This window comes from Pseudorca crassidens, chromosome 2 (genome assembly GCF_039906515.1).
Source record: "Pseudorca crassidens isolate mPseCra1 chromosome 2, mPseCra1.hap1, whole genome shotgun sequence".
Classification (NCBI taxonomy): Eukaryota; Metazoa; Chordata; class Mammalia; order Artiodactyla; family Delphinidae; genus Pseudorca; species Pseudorca crassidens.
In genome coordinates, this window is record NC_090297.1 from 11,316,864 (window position 1) to 11,329,036 (window position 12,173).

A 12,173-nucleotide genomic window follows, 5' to 3' on the forward strand; every position below is an offset into this window, starting at 1 on the left:
ACAGACAGACAGACCCAGACAAGCACTGACTTTGCCCATCACCACCTGTGGCCTAAGACCAGCGGTTGTGGACTCCGTGCCTGGAGCCCCCATGTGGTGACTTACAGGAACGAGGGAGCGGGGGTTGAGGGATGGAGGACACACTGTTACCCTGTGGGATGGAATGGGGGTTCTATCACCAGACCTCCTGATGTTTTCAAAATAAAGCTAAATATCTGAATTTTTTGGTGTAATTTATCCAAATTTTTAAGTGTTGGCAACTAATTTTTAAAATGCTTTTTAGTAGAATACTAGGAAAAGAAAACACATTCACAGGCCGTAACTGGCTCTAGGGCCACCAGTTTGCAACCTCTGCTCCCTTCTCCTACCCTCAGTTTACCCTGCTTTAAAGTGGGTATCATGGGACTTCCCGGGTGGTCCAGTGGTTAAGACTCCAAGCTCGCAATGCATGGAGGCACGGGTTCAACCCCTGGTCGGGGAACTAAGGTGCCACATGCCTCACGGCGCAGCCTAAAAAAGTATAAATAAAAAATAAATAAATAAAGTGGGTATCACGACAGTACCCCCTCTCGTAGGGCAGTTGAGGGATTACATGAGATAAAACCACTAGAGGGCCTATCATACCACTGGGCCCACAGTGGAAGGTAGCTGTTGTTATTTATTAAGACATGGGATCCTTTTCTTAGAAGAAATGGGAAGGGACTTGTTAAGCTTAGCACAAGACAACTGGGAGGCCCTGAGCCAGAACTCAGGATCTTTCCAACAATCCACAAATCCGAGTGTGTGCTTGCTGTATGCCCGGTGCCCTGGGCCTGTATCAGTTTAAAACCCTGTCCCCGCCTTGAATTTACAAGGGAGGTGGGACTGGGCTCACCCAGCAGCTCGTGGGGTTGTCCTTCAACTCCAGGAATCCAAGAGCATCCCTCCACCAGGCCCCTAATCTGGGAGAAACATCCTACTTTCAAAGGTCAGATCTCTAAAAACAAAAAGAATGCAGCTCCTTTCACATTAGACAACACATTTCTGCTTGTTTGTTTTAATGAGAAACTTCAGGGGGAAGATGACAGTCCTTCCACGTAGCTGTTCGACAAATCTGCCTCCTGAAACCAGTTCCAAAGATATTTAAAGGACAATTCTGGGGAAAAAAGAATTTGGAACAAATTCTAATTAGTCCCTGTGGGACTAGGGGCCATTGCCGATTTCTGCCCTGAGAGCCCGGAGACCAGGGCCTAAGGTTACTTCCTGATGTCCAGGGTGCAGAACGGTCTTCTTCCTGAGCTCAGCCCACACAGCGGCCGCTGGGGGCAATGGCAGGCCTGTTCCTGGCTTTGCTGGAGGCCTTGTGGACACAGAGCCTGCGGTGCTGATGGAGGCCGTGCTCTGCCTTCAGGGTGGGAGAAGCCGGAGTCGCTCTGGCTGACATGCCTGAGTTCTGGTGGGCGGACAAGCAGGTAGAGCCTGTAATTACAGGAAAGCGGCCGGGGGCGTGTGTGGACAGGCCTCCCAGAGCCCAGGCAGGTGGCCTCCTGACAAGGAGGCCCCTAGGGTTTGGACTCTGGGTGCAAAAAGCCGTCAGGGTGGGGGAGGGGTGGTTATGTAGCTGTGATACCACAGCCACTGACAAAATGACCTTGCTCTGCTCCACTGCTTCGTTCCTACCCCCCAACTCAGAAGGACATGAAGACCTAGCAGTCCTTCCTCCAGGCACTGGCAGTGGCCCTCACCTTTATCAGCCTCAGGGTTACATGGAGAGGGCTGTTAAAACAGACTGTCAGGCCCCACCCCAGGAATTTCTGACTCAGGAGGTAGGGATGGGGCAGAGAATTTGCGTTTCTCATACATGCACAAGGATGGTGCTGATACAGCTAGTCTAGGGGCCCACACTTCGAGAACCACTGCTCTAAGGCTTCCTGAAGTCAGTCTGCTTGGGCCCTGATTTGCTGTGTGTCTCTGGACAGGTATCTGAGCCTCTCTGGACTTCTGTTTCTCCGAAGGAGAAGCCAGCTTTGTCTTTGAACAGATATACCCCACCTCGGTGCTGAGATGCCTAATTACTACTTGCAGGTAGCTCAGAGACCTTCACATGAAAGGCCCAGGCCTTTGCACAAGGTTCTTACTCCATGGTTCCAACTTGCTTCTGACCACTGTGAGAGCTGTTGCTTTAGGAGAGATTGTCACTTTAAGCCTTAAAGGGACAGGCCAGGCCAGCATCTCTGGGTCTCAGCGCTCACCCTGCCTGCAAGAATATTGAAGCCATTTGCTAGCCTGGTCTTTGAGATCATTTTGTTTCCTTGGGGAGGGAGGTGGCAAGGGCTCGTCATTGTCCCAGTGGCAAGGCCTCTGTGGCACAGAGAGTCATAATCAAAGTCATATCTGCCAGCCGTTCTCCTTTCTCATCTGAATGTCCAAGTGGACCGTGACCTTTCTACACTCGGGGGCCTGTCGCCCTTCCCCACAGTATCTAGGGCAGGAGTGGACTCATGGCAGATGCTGAGTGCAGGCGGACCCCAAGAAATGAACAAGCAAATAACCAAATGGTTCCTTAACCGGCCCCTCAGCCTGGGTGTTTGGCACTCTGCAGTTACATGGGCTTTCGCACTTCTGGTCTCCTTTGTTCCTCACAGGACAGTCATGGGGAGATAGGCAAGTATTCTTATCCCCATTTCACAGGTGGGGAAACTGAGGCCCCCGGAAGGTGGCCCGACTTGCCCAACTTTACTAGTAAGTAAAGGGCAATTGCAGAAAGAAAAGTCTAGAACTCCATGCCACAGACCCTCACCACAGCCTCTCCCGAGTCTAATCGGTTTTCTTTTCCATGTCCCTGTAAGAGCCATTCTGCAGGTATTTGCCATGGAGATGAAACTGGGAGAGCAGTGATCTAGGAATCCAGACCCTTCCTGGTTCCGGAGAGGGAGGAATAGTTTCAACTTTGCAGGAATTGCCAGTCTTTCCCAGGGGCCTGCCTTAGGCCCGCTTGGGGTCACATGCTGGTACATCCCAGGTACCCATGGCAGGCTAGACCACATGGTGCTTCACCTCCGGAGCCCAGTACTGTGCCTGCCACATGGTTGGTACACAATCGGTATTTGTCGAGCCAACGAATGAATAAATGAAGACAGACGTGGTTGAAATACTGGGTGTAAACTTACCAGCTGTGTGACCTTAGACAAATTCTTCCACTCTCTAAGCCTTGGTTTCTTCAACTGTAAAATCAGAACACTAATAACTTTTATAATAATTCAAAATAGTGGCACAATAATTAAGAAAACTGGCTCTGGAGCCAGAACTGCCTGCCTCTAAGTCCTAGCTCCATCCTAGTCTACTGGGTGACCTCAAGCAAGCTACTAAACCTCTCTGTTCCTTGGCTTCCTCATTGATAAAGTGAGGATTGTGGTAGTACTTATGTAGTGTCGTGAGGATAAAAATGAGCTAATATGTGTAAAGTGCTCTATCCAATATTATAAATAACCCTTAACAATGATGATTCTATCTCTGTGCATTGATAAATTAAATTATAACATTTAAGTAACAAGTACCCGGCAGAGTGCCTGGCACAGAGATGGAAGTGCTCAGTAAACAGTAACCATTATTCTTATCTTGGGCACTCACTGGCCCATAGCTCTCTGTGTCTCTTAAATCACACCTAGGAAGTGGAGACACGGGGCCTGAAAATTGTGGTGGTGGACATAGGGGTCCCATTCCCAGGAGCCACCAACCCACAGTTGAGGAAGGTAAAGTACCTCCAGTGGCCACCGGGGGCAGCAGAGGTCCCATCCCCAGATGCCCTGCTGAGGGTTCCCTGAGTCCCATGTCCAGGAGGTAATCAAGGAAGGGTTGACTATTCCACTGTGCCCACAGGCAGGCATTCTCCATAACCCTGACATGCAAGGCATTCCCCCAGAGAACACCCCTCACTTCTGAGGGTTAGACTCCCAACCCTGCATTGAACAGCCACATCATCTTGGATAAGTCCCTTTGTCTTCCCTAAACCTCAGTTTTCTCAGCTGGGACATGGGGATACAGTGGTTTGGAGGGTTGAATGAGCTAGAAAGGACAGTCCCTGGGGTGAAGTGTGTGCTCAGTGACAACTTTTTCCAAGGTAGCATGATGGTTATTAGCCCAAACTCTGCAGCCAGACTACATTAAGCTTGAGTCCTGCCTACAACACTCATTGGCTGTGTGCCTTTGGGTAAGTGACTTAACTTCTCTGTGTCTGTCTCCTCATTTGTAAAATGGGGATGATAATAATAGTACATGTAACTCTCAGAGTTGTTGGGAGAATTAAATGAATGTCTAAAGTTTTTAGAACAGTGCCCGGCACATATAGTAAGTGCTGTGTAAATGTTTGCCTATTATTATTAGAAGTCATAGTATTTTGGCTGCGTTGGGTCTTCGTTGCTGCGCGCAGGCTTTCTCTAGTTGCGGCGAGAGGGGACTACTCTTCATTGCGGTGCACGGGCTTCTCATTGCGGTGGCTTCTCTTGTTGCAGAGCACGGGCTCTAGGCGCGCGGGCTTCAGTAGTTGCAGCACGTGGGCTCAGTAGTTGTGGCTCACGGGCTCTAGAGCACAGTCTCAGTAGTTGTGGCACACGGGCTTAGTTGCTCCGCAGCATGTGGGATCTTCCCGGACCAGGGATCGAACCCGTGTCCCCTACATTGGCAGGCAGATTCTTAACCACTGCACCACCAGGGAAGTCTCCAAGTCGTAGTATTTTTGATGTTATTGTTATTTATTCTGAATAAGCTGCAACATTTCAGCTTTCTGCAGAAACCTCCCTGCTTGACATGAACTCCCCAAAAAGAGGCTTAGAGGAGACGGGAGAGATATGACCCCTGGATGAGGAAGGACTTTTTCCTTTTGGTGCAGCTGAGAGTCTAATTTGGGACGCAAGATGGTCTGAGAGACAGGGCACGGAAGACAGCCGCACTCAGTGAAAACACTTCAGTGCCTGGCTTCGGGCTAAGCTTCTGCTGGCAGAGGTGATCAGGATCTTCACCAGGTCATCTGGGACCCAGGAAAGATCACCAAAGAATACCAATGAGCCCATGACAGGCGCACAAAGGTCTCCAGCCAAGAAGTCCTCGCCAGGACAGATGGCAGGATGGAACAGGGGTAAAATCCTCCATCCCCCAAGGGCTGAGGTCTAAGTAGGTATAGGGGAAAATCCCAGTCTAATCCTTCCCGCTGCACCTGTGCCCCCGAGTCCTACTGGGATGGCCAAGGGAAAAAGAGGAGATCAGTACGTACCCACTGGTGGCGTCAGCCACAAAAGCATCCCAGGGCCTGCCAGAAGGACTTCTGAGAAATAGATCAAAGGCTACAGATCTCCATGGAATAGCTGGTAATGCTTATCTGGCTTGGAAACAACGGGCACGTCGCTCCGGCCTCCTCCGGCAATGTCCTCAAGCCCGCTTTGTCGAGGGTTTACCTCGTGCTAATCACCATTCAAGAGCCCTGCGTGCGCCTCTTCTCATTGAAACCTCCTTCCACAACCCTATGAGGTAGTGGCCACAGTCATCTCCATCTTACAGAGGAGGAAACGGAAGCTTCCAGGGGTGAAGTCATTTCTTCTAGATCATACACTAGTGTGTATCAGAGCCAGGATTTGAGTCCTGCTCTCTCTGCCTCCCAAAAATGTGTCCCCAGCCTCCTGGGGTGGGCAGCCTCCAAGATGGCCCTCAGTGACCCCTGCTTCCTGTAGTCAAACCCTCCCATCCAGGGTGGACAGGACCTAGTGATTCACTTTTTTTTTTTTAATTTTTATTTATTTATGTGTTTATGGCTGTGTTGGGTCTTCGTTGCTGCATGCAGGCTTTCTCTAGTTGCGGCGAGCAGGGGCTGCTCTCTGTTGTGGTGCACGGGCTTCTCATTGCAGTGGCTTCTCTTGTTGTGGAGCACGGGCTCTAGGCGCACGGGCTTCGGTAGTTGTAGCACACGGGTTCAGTAGTTGTGGCTCACGGGCTCTAGAGTGCAGGCTCAGTAGCTGTGGCGCACGGGCTTAGTTGCTCTGCAGCATGTGGGACCTTCCCAGAGTAGGGCTCGAACCCATGTCCCCTGCATTGGCAGGCAGATTCTTAACCACTGCGCCACCAGGGAAGTCCTGTGATTTACTTCTAATGAACAAAACAGGGAGAAGGTGATGGATGCCATTTCCAAGATTAGGTTACAGAGACAGAGGTTTCCATCTTGTGCACATCCTTTCTTGCTTGAAGCCCTTGAAGCCCTTGAGGGAAGCAAACTGCGATTTTTCGAGTAGATCTATAGCTCTGTGGCAAAGAATGAGGGTGGCCTTGGAGCCGCAGCCGAGGAGGAGCTGAGGTTCTCAGTCCAACACAAGAAACAGAATCCTTCCACAGCCACATGAGTGAGCTGGGGAGTAGATACTCCCCCAGGAGAGCCTTGAGTTGACTGTGCCTTTGCTCCCCGGCTGACACCTTGCCGGCAGCCTGCGCAGAATTCCTGAGCCAGAGGCACCCAGCCAGGCCACCCTGGATTCCTGACCCACAGAAACTGAGAGATAATAAATGCTTCTTGTTTCAAGCCTCTGCGTTTTGGGGAGATTTGTCACGCAGCAGTAGATAACTAATACACTTGCTCTCACTACTAGCGACACACACCAAACATACCCCCACAACCATCATGAGAAGGATTAAAAAGACTCACTCGGCCATCGCGGGCAGAGCTGGGAAGGCCCTCCTCACATCTGCTAACCCAGCCCTTCATTTTGCTTTTCCCAGTGAGGGCGCTTAGTTGCAGAGACAGAATGACCCTTTGCCACAGTCACACACAAGCTAGGGGATCGCTACCGAGGTCTCCAGCCTCCAGGAACTCATGAGGGTGTTATAGACAAAACAGTGCAGATCCCTAAGAATTCACAGTTGCTACCTTGTCTTAGTGCCAGGTGTTTGAAAAGAGCACTGTTGGCTGGAAGATCTCAGTAAAGCCTCCTCTACAAATACTAAAAACACAGCCAAGAAAAAAAAAAAAAAAACCTGAAAATTTCCAGTGGGCTCAAATATTCAATTTCAAGTGATATCGAATATAGTGGAGTTCTTTAGTACAACGTTTCTGGTTTTGTTCCTTAAGCCAAATATATCTTGTCATGTCACTTGCTCCTGTGATCTAAAGGAAGTTCCGCTGGCAATGAAGGTACACTGTGAATGGGAACTGCACTGATCCCTTGTGTCCCTGTGCCCCAGCCTCCTTTTTGTTTCCTGTGGTGGCGCTGTATTGGGTCATGGGGACATCATCTGGCCTCAGAGCTTAGAACTGGAGCAGCCTCCCAACCCTCGGGCTGGGTCGCCCATCCCCACCCCTGCCCGCCCCCACCTCGAATTCTCACTATGCCTTTGCTCCTTATGAGTTGTCAGGAGGACTGGATGGGGCCAGTTCCTGCATCCTTTCCCCACACCCAAATCCTCCCTTCCCGCTGCCTTGCAGAGGCTGGATACGATGTACGCTGGAGAAGGACAGAGTGGCCACATCCCAGGCCCAGCTGTCTCCAACATCAATTCTCAGCATCACCCAGGGAGGCCGGGTAGATCTTCTGGGAATAGGACCAGCTACATAATCTGCAGATCCCAACGCAAAGTGAACACGTGAGGCCATTAGTTCAAAAATAATGAAGAATTTCAAGGCAACGACATTAACCCCAGCATAGGGCCCTTCTGCAAGGCTGCACGTTCAGAAGCCAACCTGGGCTTGGAGTCTCCGATAAAAACCACCCTGGAGCTGCCGTTCCTAGAGGGCCTGCCCAAACTGCTCAGAGCAGAAAATGGGCTGTCGCTTCCCGGCTGTTGCGTCTCCTGTTGCAGAGCCGAGCAGAAACATCTCGTAGGCCCAGGGTGTCCTCAGAATCAGAAACATACCTCCAGGAGGAAAGACCTCCCACCCAAGGCAGATGGTTTTCTGGAAGGCTGCAGGCTGCTGCTGTCAGAGGCTGGCCTGCTCGCAGAGCTGTGGACAGAGAGAGAGGGAGGGAGACAGAGAGACTGAAGCCAAATGGGGAGGCCTGGGCATTCTGAAAACCCCAGAAAGCAAGGGCAGGTGTACCCAACTGCCATGTGAATTCCTGGCCCTGAGTGTGGGGAAAACACACACACACACACACACACACACACACACACACACACAGAGCCAGGCCAAACTTGGCTGAGAAAGGAGAGCAGCAGAATTTCCCCAGGGCTGGGGGCTTGAGAAACAGCTTGGATCATTGAAACGTCAGTAGAAAACACGTGCAGACTCCTGAGAGGTTACAGAGGGGACCGACAGGCCAAATAGAAACTTCTAGACATATTTCCTTTGTTGTTCTTTCTCCTCCCTCTCCTCTTTCTTCTTAGGTTTTAAAAAGTTGCCAACATTTCAAATTTAGACTTCACATAAAAATTCATATTCCTGGCTTCCCTGGTGGCACAGTGGTTGAGAATCCGCCTGCCAATGCAGGGGACATGGGTTAGAGCCCTGGTCCGGGAAGATCCCACATGCCACGGAGCAACTAAGCCTGTGCGCCACAACTACTGAGCCTGCGCTCTAGAGCCCGCGAGCCACAACTCCTGAAGCCTGTGCACCTAGAGCCCGTGCTCCACAACAAGAGAAGCCACCGCAAGGAGAAGCCTGTGCACCGCAACGAAGAGTAGCCCCCGCTAGCCACAACTGGAGAAAGCCTGCATGCAGAAATGAAAACACAGCCAAAAATAAATAAATTAAATAAATTTTTTTTAAAAATTCATATTCCTAGTAGCTCCCAAAAAAAATCCAGAACCTCTAGTAACACTAGAGCCAAGTTCCCGTATGACAGCAATCTACTGCCTCCGCTACAGCGGCTGGTGGCCTCTTGTTTGCCGCAGTCCCCATCACTCCGAAGGTCTCCCTGACGTTGAATCCAAGTGGCAGGTGCTACATATTTGTGCTTGCGCTGCTGTTTTCTCGTTATGGAGTTAACGGGAAAGTGAATGTTTCTATCAAAAGTGGGAAACTAGGAGGTTGACCAAGAGTTCCATGTACTTCAAGAAATATGGGAAAGAGCATGTTTCTTTGTGGAAGCGAAGAGCCTCCCTACAAGTTTAATACGCAAAGAATTTCTAAGTCAAAATAATACAACCTAAATGCCCTGCGAAACAGACCACAGCAGTCCCTGCACTGCCCACCTCACTCAGTCGTGTCCCTGTTGCATCCAAAACAGAGTCTCCTGGACCAGATGTTTCCAGAATGCAGGGGCACTCCCAGCTTCTTATCCCATGAGGGCTCAGAGCGGTCTTTCTTTTGTTCTGTTCTGATGGTTTTCCCAGCAAAGGCAGAGGACTTGGGGGATTCCTAGCATCTTCTGTCACTTGGTGTGGGGTCAGTTTCCTTCTCCCAGAGCTGTATGGGTGTTTAACCCCATGGGTGGGTTTCTTCCCGAGCCGCGAGTACCACCAGCGTTTGGCGTACCTGTCAGCCCTCCACTGGGCAGTTGAGGGGTCCAGTTCGACAGGGGGAGGGGGTCTGAGGCAGCCCTGTGGCCTTCCACAGCTGGGCTAGTGTCCCAGTCATTGGGAGGGCAAGGAAAGTAGGGGGTGGGGTGGAACCTGGGAAGGCCATGGTGGATGTTGGCCAGGCCATAGTGGTTGCTCAGATGCAGGGCTCCCCGCCCACAGTCAGGAAAGTGACCTGCAGAAGGTTTTAGAGATTGGCGGGGCGGGGGGTGGGGGGGGGGAAGTAATTTGGTTCCCACCAATGGTTGGAGAGCCATATGCCAGTACCTATAAGTTCCCAGAGCTCAGGCCTGGGCCAGTGGGAGCCATAGGTGACTGAGCCAGGCCTAGAAGGGGTGGGGTGCATGCTGCCTGGAAGGGGAAACTGAGGACACCACAGAAAGTGTGTGATTCCTTATCTAGCCACGTAGCCTCGCCTTCCCATGTCTGCCACAGGGGGAAACCGGACCTGCCACCCAGGGCTGCGGGGAGATAATTAGTCCTTCTAAAGCACATTGTAATCCCCAAATCAAAGGGGGTTCAGAGCCGCAAACTCACCATACAGCGAGCTCTGTCAGCCACAGGAACACCCGCTGCAGTGGGTGGGCTCTGATTTGCAGACCCTCCAAAGAGCCAATTCCTACAGGGCTTGACTGGCCTAATGACTGCCCCACCCACCCACTCGGGGCGCCCAGCTCGTGACCTCCCCTGGGAACCACCTCACCTGCCACATGGCTGCCCAGAGCGGTGCTCAGAAGTAGCACTGAGGATGGACAGGGTGGGAATTCCTGAGGCCCCATTTTATAGATGGGGAAGCTGAGACGGAGGAAGTGCCCCGCACCAGTTTACAACTTCCTCATAGGTGTGGACCATGTATCAGTTTTCCTCCCCACTGGCCCAGCCATTGCGCTCAGTACTGTATGCACTTGAAGGACTGGTCACACAGTACAGGTGAGTGAAGGAGATGTCCCAGAGCTCCCACCCCTTTTCCTGCCCGCTCTTTCCGCCCTCTCCCGGCCACTTGCTGGGGCTTCAGCTCTTTAGCAAGGCTGTCCCAAGGGTATCAGAAGAGTGGAGAGACACATGCAAACTGGGGTACCAGGCAGCTGTCCCCTTGATGCACACACTTGCGGTTTTCAAAGACCTGGATTCAGGCCTGTCACTCCCGACCCCTGTGACACTGGCCATCTTTCTAACCCTGAGTCTCTCCAGGAATGACCGTGCTGGGGGATGCACCGAGCGGCCAGGGCCGGGCCTACAAAGGGGCGACGCGGCCCTCGCCCGGGCCCTGGGGCGAGTCTGGGCGCCGCGGAGGGGCCGGGGGCGGGGCCGGGGGCGGGGCGAGCGGCGGCCCTCGCCAGCCCGGAAGGAGCGGGAGGAGGAGCCGCGCGAGTGAGAGTCGTTCCCACGTGAGAGGGTCGGCGGCCGAATTCTTAGTGTGCGGCGGCCGCGGACCTCCCGGTGTCCGGCGAGACGGAGAGACCAGGTCCGGCGCGCGCGCGCGGGCGGGCGGCGGGGCCGGCGCTCGGCTGCGCCCCGATGCGGCGGCGACCCCAGGGGCTCTGAGCCCGGCGCCCGCCGTCGGAGCCCCCCGCGCCGCCGTGGGCAGCGCCCCTCGGGCACGCGGCATGCGGGCGGCCGACTCTGGCACCTGGGAGCGCGTCCGCCAGCTCGCGGCTCAGGGCGAGCCGGCGCCTTCCTGCGGGGCGGGGGCTGGGCCTGCGCGCCCCCCGGGACCGCCAGCCTGCGAGCCGGGTGCGGACGCGGCGGGGCCCGGCGATCGGCCCCGCGCCGGGGCGCCCTCCGTTCGAGTGGATGGCGACTGCAGCCAGCCGGGTAGGTGCGCGCCGGGAGGGGAGGGTGGCGCGGCCGCAGGCCGGGGGAGGGCCGGGGCCGGGCGCGCGGGGGCGCTCCCGGCCGGGATCGGACCGCCGCTCGTGGCAAAGTTCTCGCCGCGCCCTTGACCCAGAGCACCGGACGGGGTGCAGGGGGAGAGGCGCGGGACGCGGAGTTAGTCTTAAGCATGAGGGCAGGGGTTGTGGGGCTCCGCGGCCTTCCGGCAAGAGCCCCCTATAGAGTTGCAGAGGGAGGTCAAGGCCAAGCCTGCAGGAGCTGTGCGATCCCGCGGCGCTTGGAGACCCAGGTTTGGGCCATTTCCCGCGCCTGATCTGGGAAGCGTGGGAAAGGGGCCAGCCTCGCGCGAAGTTGAGGAGGCTCCCTGTGACCGCACCTGTAACCCACCTGGCAGCCCCATAAAGTGCCGAGGGGAGCCTTCCCGCCACCCCGCGTAGAGGAAAGTGAGGGCTCGCATTTGCTAGGAGCGAAGAGGTTTCTCGTACACTTGAACGACTAAGGCAGAAAGAGAAATCGCCGCGGAGGAGATAAATGCAGTGGTCTAATTGTGCATCGTTGGCTAATCCGCCCCAAGCGGAGACCAAGCGGAGAAACCCCGTTTGAGTGTTAAAATGTTCCGAGTGGATGCACCCGTTCCATTCCGTTCCGGTCTCAGCTGGTCCCTCCCCGCTGAAGTTAGGTCATGGAGGGTGGGGCACAGGAACCCCTGGATCCTCCAGATTCCACAGTAGGAAGGTGGAAGGACTTCCGAGAAGGGTCTGTCATCATCAGTTTCAAGTTTGAATACTTTTTCCAGGAAAAACGGAGGTGGGGGGGACCACATGATTATTATTTCTTGAACACCCAGTGTGTTCCAGTAATTTATA

At 53.7% G+C, this 12,173-nt stretch overlaps 1 protein-coding gene across 3 annotated transcripts in view; it reads left to right on the forward strand.

Moving 5' to 3' along the window:
• KAZN (kazrin, periplakin interacting protein) overlaps positions 1-12,173 on the forward strand; it is a 1,134,217-nt gene that overhangs the window by 961,211 nt on the left and 160,833 nt on the right. The window contains exon 1 of one of the 3 annotated variants that reach the window (XM_067721102.1): positions 10,966-11,289. The exons of the other annotated variants lie outside the window; for them this stretch is intronic. Coding sequence (XP_067577203.1) covers positions 11,082-11,289 — 208 coding nt within the window. The 5' untranslated portion in view covers positions 10,966-11,081. Of the gene's footprint in view, positions 1-10,965; positions 11,290-12,173 lie in introns of those variants that run through there. 3 annotated transcript variants of the gene reach the window in all.